The sequence below is a fragment of the Oculina patagonica genome, chromosome 5 (assembly GCF_052425735.1).
Source record: "Oculina patagonica isolate OP01 chromosome 5, crgOcupat, whole genome shotgun sequence".
Classification (NCBI taxonomy): domain Eukaryota; kingdom Metazoa; phylum Cnidaria; class Anthozoa; order Scleractinia; family Oculinidae; genus Oculina; species Oculina patagonica.
Window position 1 is genome coordinate 16,541,042 of NC_135762.1, and position 18,653 is coordinate 16,559,694.

At 41.0% G+C, this 18,653-nt stretch overlaps 4 protein-coding genes across 7 annotated transcripts in view; 3 read left to right on the plus strand and 1 right to left on the minus strand.

Annotated features, from left to right (window-relative positions):
- The first annotated feature begins 135 nt into the window (after positions 1-135).
- Positions 136-897, plus strand: LOC144653035 (uncharacterized). Its single transcript, XM_078512945.1, has one exon. It carries the CDS (start codon positions 256-258, stop codon positions 853-855), a length of 600 nt encoding a protein of 199 aa, XP_078369071.1. The 5' UTR covers positions 136-255; the 3' UTR covers positions 856-897.
- A 768-nt stretch (positions 898-1,665) lies between these two features.
- On the plus strand, positions 1,666-3,360 carry LOC144655024 (dapdiamide synthesis protein DdaC-like). The gene is made up of 3 exons (XM_078515243.1): positions 1,666-1,713; positions 2,008-2,214; positions 2,512-3,360. The coding sequence occupies exons 1-3, from the start codon at positions 1,666-1,668 to the stop codon at positions 2,923-2,925; spliced, it is 669 nt and encodes a 222-aa protein (XP_078371369.1). The 3' UTR covers positions 2,926-3,360.
- A 240-nt stretch (positions 3,361-3,600) lies between these two features.
- LOC144653019 (beta-mannosidase-like) overlaps positions 3,601-18,653 on the minus strand; it is a 39,935-nt gene continuing 24,882 nt past the window's right edge. Inside the window, exons 17-22 of the mRNA XM_078512922.1 lie at positions 8,534-8,594; positions 8,246-8,347; positions 6,856-6,957; positions 6,542-6,724; positions 5,378-5,527; positions 3,601-4,769 (exon numbers count right to left, since the gene is read on the minus strand). Coding sequence (XP_078369048.1) covers positions 4,683-4,769; positions 5,378-5,527; positions 6,542-6,724; positions 6,856-6,957; positions 8,246-8,347; positions 8,534-8,594 — 685 coding nt within the window. The 3' untranslated portion in view covers positions 3,601-4,682. The remainder of the gene's footprint in view (positions 4,770-5,377; positions 5,528-6,541; positions 6,725-6,855; positions 6,958-8,245; positions 8,348-8,533; positions 8,595-18,653) is intronic.
- On the plus strand, positions 9,297-14,637 carry LOC144653027 (dapdiamide synthesis protein DdaC-like). Of its 4 annotated transcripts, none has more exons than XM_078512934.1 (4): positions 9,297-9,399; positions 11,081-11,650; positions 12,583-12,789; positions 13,102-14,126. In XM_078512934.1, the coding sequence occupies exons 2-4, from the start codon at positions 11,084-11,086 to the stop codon at positions 13,504-13,506; spliced, it is 1,179 nt and encodes a 392-aa protein (XP_078369060.1). In that variant the 5' UTR covers positions 9,297-9,399; positions 11,081-11,083; the 3' UTR covers positions 13,507-14,126. The 4 variants fall into 4 exon arrangements, with proteins under 4 accessions (XP_078369060.1, XP_078369062.1, XP_078369059.1 ...); XM_078512936.1 differs by having other exon boundaries at positions 9,330-9,351; XM_078512933.1 differs by lacking the exon at positions 9,297-9,399 and adding an exon at positions 14,469-14,637 and having other exon boundaries at positions 10,742-11,650; positions 13,102-13,505.

An 18,653-nucleotide genomic window follows, 5' to 3' on the forward strand; every position in this document is an offset into this window, starting at 1 on the left:
GTGTCTCGTCATTTTCCTGTCATTGCGATATTTAGCACCTTAGCAGACTGCATAATCAAAGGTGCGGCAGACTTGCTTTATAAATTAAATTGTTTTACGATTTTACGATTTTTTGGAAATATTACGATTATTAAAGGATTATTTGTGAGTGTACAATAGTACCCCACTTTAAGTTTCTTCGAAACCAGCTTGTTTAAATGTTATAATGGTTGTGGTTTGAACGCATTCCTGTATCATTTATCTCCTTTGCAGGATATGGCAGCTTGCCTTCTGTGGCTTCGCGCATCTTTCTCAAGAATTCCTAGGTGCAGTATTCCCGGAACCAGCAAGGCCCATGTTACAAACATTATTTGCCGTCATTCAACACAGGCAAGTCCAACCGCAAGGAGTGTTTTTCAACCACTACCCAGAGAGGAACTGGTGACTAAATTCAAGTCGAGGCTCAAGGACAGGCCGTTTACTGTTGGTTCAACAGGCGAAGGTTTCCCAGAATTCCTTGCAGAGCCAAGAGAGTCGTTTCCACACGGCGTGCAAGTTAACAATCCGCACCAGTCCTCCCTCGCCGAGTTGATAGCAAAATGTATGGAGTATGTAGAGAAGAACCATGCACAACACCCCGCCATATTATTCCGCAATCTGCCAGCTCAAACTGCGCAGGACTTTTCTACTATTGCAAAGGAGATTCCTTGGAAACGTATGACTTACGAAGGTGGTGCAGCATTCCGAAAACAAATCGACAAAAGTGCAGGAATTTACACTTCTAACGATAATCCTGATGAAGTTTCTATAGATCCACACAACGAACTGTCTTACACTAAAGCCTATCCGTCCAAGGTAAACTTTGATAAAACGTAAAAATGTTCGAATGAAAAATGATGGAATTAAGACGAATAAATGATCCAAATATAAGGCTGAAAATGATGTAAATTTCTGTTGTCGCAAGGCTGGGACTTAGTCCCCGACGGGAATCGAACCCACGAACGACGTTCCGCACAGCGGTCGGATGTTCTTAACACTGATCTAAAGAGTCTCGTGGCGAGTTATATGTAACACGCGTTCTGCATACTACTAAGATCGGCATGGACAAAAGCGTCCTGTGTAGACACTTTTTAAGCTGTATTTACTATGTAAAATTCTGCAGTCTCGAAGAGAACAGAAGAAACGTTAACGGGAGATCAATCTTGATCTCCCAAGAGAGGATAAAACTAACAATAGTGTTAATCCACAGTCAACAGTTTTCGCAACCAAACGGAAAAGGAGAAAAGGTTAATACCAGAATACATGTTTGACGAGAGAAAGAAAATATATATCAAGTTACCCTACTCCCACGACAACGAGAAGCTCAGTAAACGGTTCATAAACAAACTGAACATTTTCACGGATTGGCGCTTCATGTTTATTAATGTCTGGCAAACCCGAAAGATCAAAAGTTTATTTAACCTCAAAGACAAAAGCGGCCACAAATCAAATGTTATCTATCGTGCCGTGTGCAATTGTGGCGAAACTTACATCGGCGAAACAAAACGTAATTTCACAGTGCGGAAAGCAGAGCACGAGAATAAGACCCATAACTCGGAGCCAGCCCGCCACCTCGCAAAAAACCCAGATCACAAATACACATGGAACATTGCGTTCACGGAAAAAACAACTTTTCGACGCAAAATAATGGAAGGCCTGTTGATTGCTTGCGAGAAACCAACTTTGAATAAACAGGTGCACTGTTTTATCGCCAAACTGTTCACCTCGGGAATTACATAACAACACAAAACCAAGCTGAATGTAAATGTTCATTTAACACTGATGATGACCTTCCAGTCGAAAACATTTTGTTTTTAAGAACTTTAATAACTTTTATCTCTTTTTAGCCTTTTTAAAATTATTTTATGAGCAACATTATGGTCGAAACTTTCAGACATTAAAGGGCAATGGATTTGATAAAGGAAGTAACTTCAAAATATTACCGTCTATCTACCCTAACTAATTGTTACTACCCTCATCTCCCCACAGATTTACTTTTTCTGCCTGAAAGAACGTGCTGATGGTTGTGGCGGTGAAACAGTTTTGGTTAAAAACAGCGAACTTCTCTCCAAACTGGATCCTGAAATTGTGCGAAGGTTTGAAGAGAAACAAGTGCGATACGCGAGATATGTACCTGACAAATCCAATGATAAGTACATGAACTGGCAACACGTGTTTGAAACGGATGATAGAGAGGTAGGCAGGCGCTCATAAGACCTTTACTGATTATCCCTTTAGTGGGTGGGTGGGTGGGTGGGTGGGAGGGTTGATAGTCACTGACCGAAGTTCCTAAGCAATATGACACATCCTGTCAGCCTGGCGTGAATCCTGTCACGCTGGCGTGACAGTCTTCAGTGTACTCTCGAATGTTCAAGCTTTTTTGTGATTGGATAAGAATCGGCAACTCTACGAGCACTTCAACAGAAACTTACCCAAAAACGACAGTTGTTTCCCCAACCAACTTAATATATTCGTTGCATTGTGTCTTTGCAGGTCGTGGAAAAACGTGCAAAAGAGCGAGGCAACAACATCACATGGGATCCTAACGGGGATTTACGCCTCTGGCAAACCAGACCCGCCTTTATACATCACCCGAAGACTGGAGAGAAAATCTGGTTTAACCAGGCAACTGATCATCATGGCTCGTTATGCCGGTTATACCTTGAGGGGAGGGGAGGGGGATCTACTGAAATCCCCGACCACAAACTGCCCATGCACACGTATTACGGGGATGGAAGCGATATTGAGCCTGCAGTACTACAACACCTACTGGCAACCACGTGGGAATGCGCAGTGGGGTTTAAATGGAAGAAAGGTGATTTGTTAGTGTTGGATAACTTGGCTGTTCAGCATGGAAGACTTGGATTCAAAGGGGAGAGAAAAATTTTAGTTTACATGACTGCATAGCGAGCAAATAACTATTGGGGAAAACTTGTTGTTGAAATAACGTAGTTTTAAGGGCGGGGTGAGAACTTGCGTATTAATGTATATTAGACGCTCATTTCATGCTGTAAATGATATACCGTGAAATATATGCCACAAGTGACTTGATTTCTTATAGACACAAGAGCCTTAACTACACATGAAGTGTTTTTGGCTTAATAACACAGGTCGCTGAGATAAAACAGATATTGTTGCAGACCACCCGTAGAATACCGTACGATAAATTGGCTATGTTTAATAACGTAACATAAAATCGAAATAAAAATTGTTCACTAAGTTTGATAAGTAAAGTTCTTTTGGCTTCCAGTCTAGTTTGACTTTTTTATGTTTCATAAGACTGGAGACTATTGCAATCGTCCACATGTGAAATAACCAAGTCATAAGACTGAAGTTTGAGATTATTTTGAGAAATATTTTTGTAGGGCGAGGGGCACCGTGGATTAACGGTTAGTGCCTTGTTTTCTGGACCGAGCGGTCTGGGTCCAAGAGCTGGCGACTGGCCGGGATAACTGAGGTTTTTTTTTTCTTGGGCAACAAACTTAACCTAACAGTGCTTTCCTCCACCCAAGGGCAAAAATCGAGGATCTTTTAGGGTAACCTGGCAAACTGCTTGGGAGAAGTGGGGGGGGGGGGGGGGGGGGGGGGGGAGGGAAGAAAGGAAGGAAGGAAGGAAGGAGAGGGTAAACCTGAGACGGACTAGCATCCAATCCAGGGGAAGTAGCAATACTCCTAGCCGCTTCAAGCAAAAGAAACAGGAGTTTGTGGCCTCTCCAATCCTTAGCAATGAAACGGACTTTAAGGTACTTTACCTACCTTAACTTTGATATAAATATAAGTTCTTTATGCGGCCTAAACATATATGCCAGTTATGCATTGTTTTCAAGTGGCATACCATGAAATAACCCACAAGTCACGAGTTCTGCATTTTTTCCCTCTCTAGTATCAGGTTTTTCCGAAGATTTAAGGTTGCAATGTCGACTTCGAGGGAATAATTTGGCTCTTCATTCATGATATACTGACGGTATATCGAGCACATAACAAACGTAAACCTTTTGCGTGGTCAAAAAAATACGTGTTTTGTGTTCATGTTAATATTCTTAGAACTCATGAATTCACTGAACTAAACAGGGACGACTTGTTTAAAATTCAGTTTTTCACACAAGCGCACAATTATACATACTCAGGTACTCACTAGTACAGTGGACACACAAAAGATTGCTTCTGTAACGTAACGTTGGGCAATTTAAACCTTTAGTAAAACAAGTACTATAAGGCACTGCATTTGTGGAAAGCAGCTTTTTTCGTTATAATTAGCTTATCACTAGAAATTTATTATTTATAAAAGGGTTGTATGTATTGTTTTAAAGCTGAATGTATTAACCGTGTGAAAAATAAAGATTACCTACCTACCTACCTACCTTACCTAAACAAGATGGGGCTGAAATGTTGTTTTTTTAAACTTATGTGCTTTGTCATCAAAAATTTCTCGTAGAAAAATTAAACTATTCGTATTACAAATTAATCGTTTGCAACATTTAAATTGACAATTTTGGAACTGCCCTGCTTACATAAAAAGGAGCTCCTTGATTCCTTTCCACTCATGAGTAATCGTGCAAGAAATTTTGCAGTTTTTTTTCAACTGCTTGTTTCCCCAACCTGAATAAGCAATGACCGTGTCATTGCTTGTTCAGGTCAATTCTGTTGCTAAATAAGCCAGTTATTTAGGTGTATAGATCATAAAGAGACTTGATGTACAGAGATTTTTCTAAATCTTGCTCTGTTGTATCTTGCCAGCTGTAGAACACCACCTGAATAAAAATGTGTAACAGCCATAAGAATAAAAAAGCAAATATAACATTTTTCAAACATAGGATTTTAGAAACAATCGTCTCATGCTTCGACTGTTACGCGCATTCTCCAACTATATTACTATAATGATGATTTTTTCGTGTTTTTTTCTTCAACATGGATGCAAACCTTGGCCTATACCGCTGGAACAGTTTGCGTCGTAACAGCATTAACCTCTACAGATATACAAGAACCACGAGCTAACCTCCAGCAAACCCCTTCCCCCCCCACACACAAACACCCCACCACGCACCACCCCCACTACACCTAACCCCCCACACCGTCTCAAGAAAATCCCGGCTAAAGGACCGTAGCATGAATGTGTGATATGCTGAGTGTAACCAACGGACACAGCCTTACATAATGATCAACTGACTCTCTTCATTCATAGTATGTTTGATTAGAAAGAATCATACATAAGGTCATATACAATTGAAACGCGCACACGAAAATCATGAGCTCAAAACTTTCTGTTTCAAAAAATGTCGACTGTTTTGTTTCCACTACTGTAGCGCATAATCTTGACTCTGGCCTATAAATAAGGGCTATAAACCTAACGTTTACATACCGTCTTAGTAGGTTCTGTTAATAGGAATCCATTCTCCGAGAACCGGCCTCGGACATCTTTGGCTACCAGCCACACAAAACATGCGGGAGACTGGGCCTCAACTGACACGCTGAACTCTCCTGTCTTGGACATCCGGGCAACTTTAACAATCTAAAATACAAAGCAACCACTGTCACGTGATGCTGACCAATGCGCCCATGTTGACGAAATTTGCGTTACTTGCCAGAAACGCAAACACAAAACTAGAAAGCAATGCCCCTCTCAAACCTTTCAGCTTAAAGTGCTATATTCTGACTATGAGGGATGATGATAACTGAATAAGTCCCTTTTTACCATTTACAAAATTATCTTCAAATACAAAAAATTAGCAAAGAAGAAGATTGACAAAAATCACTAGTCAAACAGCGCCACTTCACGGATGGTGCGTAGTTGGAAAAATCCTATTTTGTCAAGTTCGTCCTCCATAATCGGTGTCAATCTCCTCCAATACTACCATCCTTGTTCTTTTTTGGTTTATTCATAACTCTTGGGTGTTTGTTTTTTTACCGTACTAAACTATTACTTTAAGGATACATGGTAAAATGTATTCTGACAGCCTCAAAACGGTCTAACGTTGCCAGTATTCATTTACCACAGTAAATCTAACTGTTTTTCAGCCTGTTCTCCCTTATGGCCAGTAAAATGGACTCTGGATCGAGCGGTCCGGGTCCCAGCCCTGGCCGCCGTAATTATGTTGTGTTCCTGGGCATGGCCGGAGCACTCTCACAGTACCCGCCCCGCGAGTATAAAATCTATTAGGAAAACTTGACAAAATGCTGGGGGTAACCTATAATGGACTAGCATCTCGTCCAAGGGGGAATCGCAATACTTATAGTCGCTTAATGCTGCAGAAACGGGGATACGCTCCAGCGGTAAGATCCATTTGACTGGGTGCGACTTAAGCGTTTTATACCATTTTCGATTTGTAGATCATTTTGTAAATCTCAGAATACTGGTTTGTCCTCACGGACAAGATATTCGCTTTTTCAATAAAACGCTGTTTTATTACGATAGAGTTGTATATCGCTGCAGTCTTAAAAAATATTTGAATCTTTTTGTTACTGACGCTATTCTCTATAAACACGTCCGCCTTACACTATTCTAAAAGTAATGGTTTTCACCCGCCTTCAGTCGAGGATCTTTCAAACCCACTGTTTCTGATAGGTTGGAAGGGTAGAAGACGTTTGTCGGTCCCAGGTCTTTTCCACTGCTCATGTCCAAAGGTTTCATGGTAAAGACACAATGCTGAGCACTTTCACATTTGCTTGTTTGTAAAAGATCTTTCAATTCATCTGCGTAAACCAGTTTCTACCAAAAAAGAAGAAAAAAATTAAACACAAACAAGGGTTTGTCAGTTTGACAACGGAGTTAGGCTTTAGCCCGTCGTATAGGCCAAAGTCGTTTTTTTTTTGTTAAAAGTAACAATCCAACTGACTTACCGAGGACTGTCGATCAATGTTAAATGTTATGTTTCTGATGTAGAGTGGTGCGAATGAAGACCATGTCCAAGCTTTAAAAGACACTGCACCATGCGTAATTGGCTGAAAATCACAAAAACAAGCGATTTAGTTATTGTTGGTTCTTACAAAGACAGCATGCGTTCTCTTGTTTGCAAGTTACCACAAGGGATCTTTTTATTTGGGCGTCTATTAAAGACTCGGCCCTAGCAATCAGGCGATTACACGAGAATGGTGGGACCGTTTAGTAAATACACTGTTATTTTTAAATAACAGTGTGTTTATGTCTTAAAAGACAAAAGTACTTCGAGTGCGAATAAGCACCCAGTGGAGGACAATATGCAAGCCCTGGCCAGGGTCACTGCATTGTGTTCATGGGTGTTCCGAACTGAAATTTTACGTTCATTTTGTGTAATGGTGGATTTCCACTGACGCGTAAATTTTTACGTGCGTGAAAAAAATTAGAGACAATGTATGAACGGCCTGCGTAAACGTGTACGCAAGCCGTTCATACATTGTCTCTATTTTTTACGCACGTAAAAAATTACGCGTCAGTGGAAATCCACCATAAGGCGCGTTGCGTATTTATCGAGTAGAGACTAGGTCCGAGGGACAGGGTTCGAGCACTTTTTCAGGCCAAAAACTCAAGGACTTTTCAAGGACTTCCCAGGACCCTTCTTGGAAATTTCAAGACTTTTTTTCATGAAATTTACCCCAAATCAACAATTTCCGGTCTGTTATGCCGTTGATGTACTTGCTGAAGAACAAAACAAATCGCTTATTTTGGCGGTCTTCTCGTTGCCTTCAAGCCTCTTGACGTTCAATAAAAAATCAAGGACTTTCAAGGACCGAAAACCAATTTCAAGTACTTTCAAGGCCTTGAAATCGAACTCCTGAAATTCAAGGATTTTCAAGGGTTTTCAAGACGCGTACGAACTCTGGAGTGATGACATGTTGAAAACGAGATACGTGTGCTCGACGTTCGGGTCGAAGAGCAGATGAATATTGTGATAAATTTTGTTGCGTTTATTGAATAAATCGGTTTTTTTTTTTCAATGGGCAACACACTTTACTTTCAGGTTGCCTCTCTCCACTCAGGTGTATAAATGTACAATGGACAAGTATCCCATCCAGTGGGAAGTACAGATACTCTTAGTCACTTCAGAGATGCATGATATGAGCTCAGGCCTGATCGGCCACAAGGCTTGAAAGCAGATCTAACCTTTACCTACCAGTATTCTTTATGTACTACTATTAAACATTGTTCTTTCATTGTCATGGACATAAGGAAACGGAATTTCAAGCATTTCTTCACGTCCATGATATACAAAAAGGGCTGAACACATTGTGCGACTGATGTAATCACCGTTACCTTCATTAAGTCAGACACAACGTATAGCTTAAACTTGCCACCATCCTGATAAGACGACGCTATCACTGGAGCAAAGAAATCCTTCACAAAATAATGAAGCATCTGGAAAAATATGACAAAAAACTGTTAGAAAAACTATTAGCTTTATCGCTCACTATTTCGACTGCCAACGTTCCCTTAAGGGGGAAATAAGCGTGCGAATAGAAACTTATCTTATCAGTCTCAGGCTAGCTGACACTCACCCCCCCCCCCCCCCCTCTCACTAAACTACAAACGAACTTGTTTTACCTTCCATCGGCCTCCATATTCCAACGAGGACCACGTGGGGGCCTGCCAGATACTGTTTAACCTGAAAACGATCAATAAACAAACAAAAAAATGGAGCAGAGTTGTCTACTCTCTCAATTTCATTTCCATAACGTTTAATTTGTTCCCCTTAACTACTAGCCTCCTACGCAGTCGTGGACTCGTCACGCGTTTCTCCCCCACGAGAAACGCATGACGAGCACAAAGAACGTCTGCGTAGGAGGCTACTTAACTACGAAACCAGTGGTGAGCTTCGAAATCGAAGGGCCGATTTTTTTTTTATTTAGGTGCTTTTGACGTTCCGGCGTGCGAGAAACGAGAAGTCTATAGGAACAGACTACTTTAGCAGTTCAGTTCCCTGTGATATATTTTCTATTTCTGTTTTTTTTTTAAGATCATGCACCTTCCTCTGTCATTTCAAAAAGTATCTTGCGATCGGAGCGATTATATGAGAACATTACACAGACGATCGCTAACGTCTGCGGCGATCACGATCGCTTGGATCGTCCGTGTTCTATCCTGCTAGCTTCTCTTTCCCTTCTTCGCCGTTCCCCCTCGTTTTTTCCTCGCACGCCCACGTTTTTTGCACTACTGCAAGCGTTTTATTGTGTGAGCGTACAAAAAGTATAGCCCCACATATAGCCATCGACAAAAATATGCGTGGATGTAATAAATTATAACTGCAGAACACAAAACTAAGCTCATGCATCATAATTAGCATATATGTATGTAGTATCAACGGACCGTTTATTGATACCCGCTGATCAGTGTCACGTTCGAAGCACATCAGCTAAGGACAGGTAAAGTTGGTTCCAAGGTAGTGACGGTATATCGAGCTCATAGCAAAGGTAAAACGTTTGGGTGGTCATAAAATAAGCGTGTTCTGTGTTCATGTTAATATCCTTAGAAATATTAATTCACTGAACTTAACAGGGACGAATTCTGATTTGTTTATAATTCAGAATGTTGCTGTGGTGTGGATAAATTCGCTGCAGCTTTAATATCGTCTGCAAAACATATCTAACTGGTCCAAATTAATGCTTAAAGTTTCCTTAAAAACAAACTTACTAGGCTTGCCGTTAGTCGAGAGGTTTGGAACTATTCATTATTATATTCTTCTACGCAGATAACAGCTATTAATTTATGCAAGTTGATGCCGTTGTGCTTCAATGCATCGGGGTTGGAAACAGTACGGTACATATAACTAAGAAACAGCGACATTGCACCGTTGAAAACAGAAAACCTCTGGGGAAAGAAAACCGTGTTGTATCTTAGAGCTTCTATAAATTTAAATGTTTTCGAGGGCAGCTAGACATCAAAGCTCAACTGACGCCTTTTTTCACGGTGTTGAGCTTTAGATTGGATTGCACGATACATGTTTCTATAATTTGTTCTTGGCTTTATTACTTTCCTGGGAGAGCAGTCATTTTATAGTTACTTATTCAATTTATTCACACTAAAACTGCAAGTGCATGTTTCTCGTGAATCAATTGAATATAAATATACAGTGTACCGAGACATGGCGGCCATATTAATTAGAGGAGTGAATTGATGATTTTCTTTTGGGAAAAAATCATTTCTATGCAAATATCTTTTATTGTTTCACTCCCCTAACATGGTTCCCATGAAGACACTCTATAACAGTAAGCTAAGCTATGTAAATGATGTGCCGTTACACACCAATGAATTGACCTTATTGTAGCTTATGCAGCTCTATCACAGGGATTTTACTGTATATCTAGGCAAAACGGTGCCAGAATTATGACTATTTAACTACCTTTGCGCCAAGAGCATCAACGTGAGCAATTGTTTTCTTTACACAAGGGTAGTCTGCCTGACTTTTCCAATTTGAGATCAAAACCTCGTGCTTGCGTAACTCATGTTAACACCCCTTAATAGCTTCAGTGCACTGGTATATAGGTGTAATTTTTTTTAATTCTTTCCCTCCTTGATTAAGAGATGTTTATTAACCCTCGCACATACTGGGGGGTAGGGTGGATGGCCCCCCTCTCGGGTTTTTTTCTCAATTTTGAAAAGGAGACAGTATAGTGATATAGAACGAAACTACACCATAACTTTTAGGTTTCAGGTTTCACTGATGTAAATGTGTCCACTGGCTTTTGAGTTTTCAAAGTCATGATCATTATATACCCCTCTTGCTATACCATACAACAATCCCCTAATTTAAAGTAATGGAAGAAGTAATATAAATGCCTCCTCCAGTCATCATCAAGGTGGGGATATGTCAATACTTCGAATATCGTTATTATGCTTTAATAATAACTTCTCTTTTGAGACATTTTAACTTAAGAATCCTGTTGATACAACCACGCACTGCATTTTATACTGAACGGAGGCAACGTGGCCTAACAGTTGGGGCGCTGGTGTTGTTATCCAGCGGCTGTTTGTTTTGAAGATTATTTGCGAGGGAACGATAATAACACTTATTTGATTTTTATGGAAGGTAGCTTGTTCAAATTGAATAAGTGTGACTTGAACGCATTCCCGCATCACTTATTTCCCGTACAGGATATGGCATCTTGCCTTCTGTGGCTTTGCAGACTTCCCAGGTGCAGTATTCCCGGAACAGGAAAGGCCTTTGCCCAAAACATTATTTGCCGTCATTCAACACAGGCAAGTCCAACCGCAAGCAGTGTTTTTCAGCCACTACCCAGAGAGGAGCTGGTGACTAAATTCAAGTCAAGGCTAAAGGACAGGCCGTTTATTGTTGGTTCAACAGGCAAGGGTTTCCCAGAGTTCCTTGCAGAGCCAAGAGAGTCATTTCCACACGGCGTGCAAGTTAACAATCCGCACCAGTCCTCCCTCGCCGAGTTGGCAGCAAAATGTATGGAGTACGTAGAGAAGAACCATGCACAACATCCCGCCATATTATTCCGTAATCTCCCAGCTCAAACTGCGCAGGACTTTTCTACTATTGCAAAGGAGATACCTTGGAAACGTCTGTCTTTTGAAGGTGCTTCATCATTCCGACAACAAATCGACAAAAGTGTAGGAACTTACACTGCTAACGATGATCCTGGCGAGTTAGCTATTAATCCACACAACGAATTGTCTTACACTACAGCCTATCCGTCCAAGGTAAACTTTCATAAAACTTAAAAATGTTCCAATTAAAAATGATGAAATTGAGACGAACAAATGATCAGAGGGAACAAAATATAAGGCTGAAAATGATATATTTTCTGTTGTCGCAAGCCTGGGACTTAGTCCCCGACGGGAACCGAACCCACGACGTTCGCACACCGGTGTAGAAGTCTTAATTAAGAAATCAGTCACAACATACGTGTGGCTTTATAATCAATAACAAACTAAGCTAAACTAGAAAAAAAACCTATCATATGTATCACAAGAAAGATTTTAAGAAATAAATTTAAAAAGACATCTATTTACAAAAGCCCGTTTGGAAATACTGAGCGAAAGAAAGACTTGTGGAATGTTAGAGCGATAATTTACGTTTGCTTTGGTTTTGCATTACTTCCCTTAGTGATTGGCGTAAAAGTCTCGCACCGCTTTCTTGGCCAATCAGAACTAAAACCAGGACCAATCATGACTCGCTTACGCACGTTTCCCAACGCTTCGTTCCTGCGACATGTATTTGCTTCGAGTTTTGATTGGCTCACTGCATTGATGTTCCCTTTGTGATTGGCCAGAGTAATTATGTTCAGTTTACGACACTCAATTGAAAACTGATGTATATGTGACACGCACCCTACATACTACTAAGATCGGCAGTGTCGAAAGCGTCCTCTATTGAGAAGTTTTAAGCTCAGTAAAATGAAATGGGAACAAAAGGCTATTTTCTATGTAAAATTCTGCATTCTCGAAGAAAACAGAAGAAACGGTAACGGAAGATTAATCTTGTTACTCCGAAGAGAGGATAAAACTAACAACAGCGTTAGTCGTGTAAACAGATCAACTTTAAGACATTACAAGGCAGTGGATTGATAACTTAAAAAGATGTTACCTTTTATCCAGCCTTAATAATTGTTACAACCCTCCCCTCCCCACAGGTTTTCTTTTTCTGCCTAAAAGAACCTGCTGATGGATGTGGCGGTGAAACAACTTTGGTTAAAAACAGCGAACTTCTCTCCAAACTGGATCCTGAAGTTGTGCGAAAGTTTGAAGAGAAACAAGTGCGATACGTGAGATATGTACCTGACAAATCCAATGATAAGTACAGGAGCTGGCAACACCAGTTTGACACAGATGATAGACAGGTAGGCAGACATATTTCAAGCTCAGCTCGTAAGACCCGGGCCCTTTACTGATTATCTCTTTAGTGGTGGGTGGGTAGGAGGCTTGGTAGTCACTGACCGAAGTTCCTAAGCAATATGACACATCCTGTCAGCCTGGCGCGACTCATGTCATGCTGGCGTGACAGTCTTCAGTGAACTCTCGAGTGCTCAAGCTTTTTTGTGATTGGATAACAAGAATCGGCAACTCTTCCAGCACTTCAACGGAAATTTGCCAAAAACGCACTTGTTCCCCCGACCAACTTAATATATATTCGTTACATTCTGTCTTCATAGGTCGTGGAAGCACGAGCAAAAAAGCAAGGCAACAACAACATCACATGGGATCCCAACGGGGATTTACGCTTCTGGCAAAACAGACCCGCCTGTATACATCACCCGGAGACTGGAGAGAAAATCTGGTTTAACCAGGCAACTGTGGCTCATGGCTCATTCTTCCGGTTATTTCTGGGGGAAGTTACTGAAATTCCCGACCACAAACTACCTCACCACACGTATTACGGGGATGGAAGCGATATTGAGCCTGCAGTACTACAACACATATCGGTAACCACGTGGGAATGCGCAGTGGGATTTAAATGGAAGAAAGGTGATTTGTTAGCGTTGGATAACTTGGCTGTCCAACATGGAAGACTTGGATTCAAGGGGGAGAGAAAACTTTTAGTTTACATGACTGCATAGTGAGCAAACGAATGAAGGGGAAAACTTGTTGTTGTTGAAATAATGTAGTTAAGGGATGGGTGAGACCTTGTGTATTTAACAATGATTCCACGAGCGCGCGTTGGATATGAGATGGTAGATAGCCAACGAGGCGCGTAGCGCCGAGCTGACTATAACGATCTCATATCCAACAAGCGCGAGTGGAATAATTGTTTTATTAAAAACGCCCAAAGAATTGCAATATTTGAGCTCCCCAGCTGTTTTCGTTGACGCGTACCGGCTACCATATTTGTGGTCAATGGTATGACCTCATATACCATTGCCTGTTAACCAATCAAAACTCAGGAATTGCAATATACCATTGCTAGTTTTTAATAATAATGTATAGAAGAGGTTCATTACATGCTGTAAGTGATATACCGTGAAATATCACAAGTGACTTGATCTCCCGTAGACACAAGAGCCTTAGCTGCACATGCCGAGTTTTTGGCTTAATAACACTGGACGCTGTGATAAAAAAGATATCGATGCACACCACCCGTACGATACCGTACGATTAATTGGCTATGCTCAATTACGTAACATAAAATAGAAATTAAAATTGTTCTCTAATTTTGATAAATAAAGTTCTTTTGGCTCTCAGTCAGATCCCAGCCTACAATGTTTGACTTTAATGTTTCAGCTGACAAGAGACTTCTGCAATCGTACACATGTGAAATAACAAAGACATAAAGCAGTATTTTACGACTTTTTTGAGAGATATTTTTGTAGGTCGAGGGGCGCCGTGTATTAACGGTCAGTGCCGAGCGGTATGGGTCCAAGCGCTGGCGACTGGCCGGGGTACCTGATTTTTTTTTTCTTGGGCAACGTACTTTACCCAAGCAGTGCCTCTCTCCTCCCAAGGGCAAAAATCGAGGATCTGTTAGGGTTACCTAACGAAATGCCTGTGAGAAGTGGGGGGAGAGAGGGAGGGAGGGAAGGAGGGAGGGGAAAAACCTGCGATAGACTAACATCCCATCCAGGGGGAGAAGTAATACTCCTAGCCGCTTCATGCAAAAGAAACCACGGTTTGTGGCCTCTTCAATCCTTAGGAATGAAACTGACTTTAAAGTACTTTACCTACCTTAGCTTTGATAAATATAAGTTTTGTATGCGGCCTTAACATAATTATAATCTAATATGCTCAAAAACCCGATCGAACCACTTTGAGGATCACTAGCCTGTTCCAGGCTCTCGGTAGTTGAGTCGGCGGGGGTGTAGTGGGACACCTTGTGACCCTTACGTAACGTAATATAACGTAGTCGCGTTACCGGTCGAAACCGGTTGTGTTACCGGTCGCGTTACCGGTCAAAACCAGTTGTGACAGAAAGCACATGTAGTCGAGCAGTCATCCATGTTGTTGATCCTCGTACGTTCGCTATTCGTTGAATAAAGGCCTTTGTGTTTATGCGCAACGACTCTTCCGTCTACAGAGGGGAGGGGGGGGGGGGCGACAAATGCAGGCAAGCCAAGAAAAAATCAAGTGGGGACAAAGGCGAGATGACTCGCCTCAGTTTCCCCTCGATTATTATGTGAGCTTTCACAAAGTGTAACCTCACATATAGCCATCAACAAAAATATGTGTGGATGTAATCACAAGGCACAGAGGAGTCAAGTTTGTCCGCAATTCAAAATCTCTACCGTGCAAAACGACCTTCAAAGCGATCGTGTAAGCGTACGTGATACAAACACCGTCATGCGATACTTGTTTGCAGATCGTCTGGTGATATCGTATTCTGACAATGGTCGCCTCGGGCGAAAAAATCGTCGCCCGAAGGGGGGGTCGGAAAGCGAAGCTTTCCGACGAGGCACGAAGTGCCGAGAAGAAAAAAAGACAAGCTCTCTTTCTTACTGCTGGTCTCTCTGGTAACGCCCACAAACATTGCTGTCTGCGGATGTCACATGAGGGTACGAATACGATATCACCAGACCAGACCATCTGTAAACAAGTATAGCAAGACGGCGCTGTATCACGTACGGCTTACACGATCGCTTTGAAAGGCTTTTGTAGGTCGTTTTGCACGGTAGAGATTTTGAACTGCGGACAAACTTGACTCCTCTGTGCCCTGTGATGTAATGACTAATAACTGAAGAACACACTCTAAGCTCACGTTCGCATTGCGGCCCGTTTATTGATATCCGCTGACCGGTGTCACGTTCGAAAAACATCAGCTACAATCCTAGACAAAAGTCCTGGGACACTTAACCACTTCGACGAAAAATTGACCTCCCCCTCCCCACCCCCAATTCAATGTTGGTTTCTATCCATCATACCGTGGGACAATATCTCAACATTGTTTTGGGGGGAAAGGGGGGGCTCGGAAAATTAAACAATGCGTTCTTAATGCAAAGGGAATGGTCACTGAGCACTATTTCTTTAAGTGTCCCATGGATTTTTGTCTAGGATTGTATTTGTGTGCGAAAAAATCGGGATTGTCTTTGCGTCCGAAAGAAGGTTGCATAGGTTTAAAATGTGTTTGTTCTAGCAGTTATTTGCACAAATGTTTGTGAACAGTTACAGCATGTAACAAGAAAGCTCTGTTTGGAGTTCTTTTCGAGCCACAAAGTGTAGCTGTTGGAATCCGTTCCTTGGGAGAAATTGACTGTTTTTTCTGTTGCTTTCTTTTGTGAGTCTTTGAGCGCCCAAATACAAGCTTTGCGAACTCTTTTCAGTATAACATGGTACACTAATGTCAGGGATCGTTATTGCTTTCCATCTTTATTATTCTTTGCCAAGAAACAGCGCCTAAGTGTTCAAAACCATCATATTTCCTCTCAGAACTGTAAGTACCCTGAACAGTGCTCGACCGGAAACGCAACAGTACTCGCATGATTCTTTGAGCTAAAATATTTAGAACGTGCTCATTTTCATTGGGTTTTCATCTCAGCATATCAAGAATAGTGTATTCAATGCCATGACGTTCGATAGTTGTAACTGGTTCTTCGTTTAATCACTTTTTTAACAGTACTCACTCGTAAACCAAGAGTAGAATAATTAGCATATATTATTTATCTCAACGCTTGTTCACCGAGTACTGTGAGAAATTGAGCAAAACGTTTAGCATCGTTTATGAATACTTCATAAAGGGTTTCTATTTGAATATTCAATCGGTTTAGCTGCGTTTCACGCATATATTTCTGAGCTAGGGCATAAAAAAGCGGAAAACAGTGGCGAGTACTGTTGTGAGAAATGTTAGCGTATCTCATTATCTCATGATTACAACAGAACAGTGGCACTTATCTTCGTGTCAAATTTCAGCTGAACAGACATGTTCAATTATTAACAGCCAAAAGAATGGTTTCTTTTCAATGACCAAAAAGAGATTTGCCTGTTTGAGAAGAAAAATCGCTGTAGAAACCCTGTCAAGTTTGTTTTGTTGCGATAAAGATATCGTTTTGGGGGCTTTCCGACATAGTCCTCATGTCTGATGAAGGCGATATATTGATCCCTATTGACTCGAATCTGTTCAAAAAGTGATGAGTTAATCGATTTTGTCACAAAACACTGTCCTCTTTATACAAAGATACAGTTAGAGCGACCACAAATCCAAATAAGTCCTGCTTCTCTGGCCTTTTTTTTAATAATTCACCCACCCCTCCCCCCTTATTTTCTGATGTCACGTGTCACGTCTTTTATGCCGTGGACCTACATTTGCATTAAAACCGTTGATATTTCATTGAAATAATACATGTGCAATCGCATTATAGCCAAAAATAGCGAGTTCAGTACCGAGCTCACAAATACAATCCTAGACAAAAGTCCTGGGACACTTAACCACTTCGACGAAAAATTGACCTCCCCCTCCCCACCCCCAATTCAATGTTGGTTTCTATCCATCATACCGTGGGACAATATCTCAACATTGTTTTGGGGGGAAAGGGGGGCTCGGAAAATTAAACAATGCGTTCTTAATGCAAAGGGAATGGTCACTGAGCACTATTTCTTTAAGTGTCCCATGGATTTTTGTCTAGGATTGTATTTGTGTGCGAAAAAATCGGGATTGTCTTTGCGTCCGAAAGAAGGTTGCATAGGTTTAAAATGTGTTTGTTCTAGCAGTTATTTGCACAAATGTTTGTGAACAGTTACAGCATGTAACAAGAAAGCTCTGTTTGGAGTTCTTTTCGAGCCACAAAGTGTAGCTGTTGGAATCCGTTCCTTGGGAGAAATTGACTGTTTTTTCTGTTGCTTTCTTTTGTGAGTCTTTGAGCGCCCAAATACAAGCTTTGCGAACTCTTTTCAGTATAACATGGTACACTAATGTCAGGGATCGTTATTGCTTTCCATCTTTATTATTCTTTGCCAAGAAACAGCGCCTAAGTGTTCAAAACCATCATATTTCCTCTCAGAACTGTAAGTACCCTGAACAGTGCTCGACCGGAAACGCAACAGTACTCGCATGATTCTTTGAGCTAAAATATTTAGAACGTGCTCATTTTCATTGGGTTTTCATCTCAGCATATCAAGAATAGTGTATTCAATGCCATGACGTTCGATAGTTGTAACTGGTTCTTCGTTTAATCACTTTTTTAACAGTACTCACTCGTAAACCAAGAGTAGAATAATTAGCATATATTATTTATCTCAACGCTTGTTCACCGAGTACTGTGAGAAATTGAGCAAAACGTTTAGCATCGTTTATGAATACTTCATAAAGGGTTTCTATTTGAATATTCAATCGGTTTAGCTGCGTTTCACGCATATATTTCTGAGCTAGGGCATAAAAAAGCGGAAAACAGTGGCGAGTACTGTTGTGAGAAATGTTAGCGTATCTCATTATCTCATGATTACAACAGAACAGTGGCACTTATCTTCGTGTCAAATTTCAGCTGAACAGACATGTTCAATTATTAACAGCCAAAAGAATGGTTTCTTTTCAATGACCAAAAAGAGATTTGCCTGTTTGAGAAGAAAAATCGCTGTAGAAACCCTGTCAAGTTTGTTTTGTTGCGATAAAGATATCGTTTTGGGGGCTTTCCGACATAGTCCTCATGTCTGATGAAGGCGATATATTGATCCCTATTGACTCGAATCTGTTCAAAAAGTGATGAGTTAATCGATTTTGTCACAAAACACTGTCCTCTTTATACAAAGATACAGTTAGAGCGACCACAAATCCAAATAAGTCCTG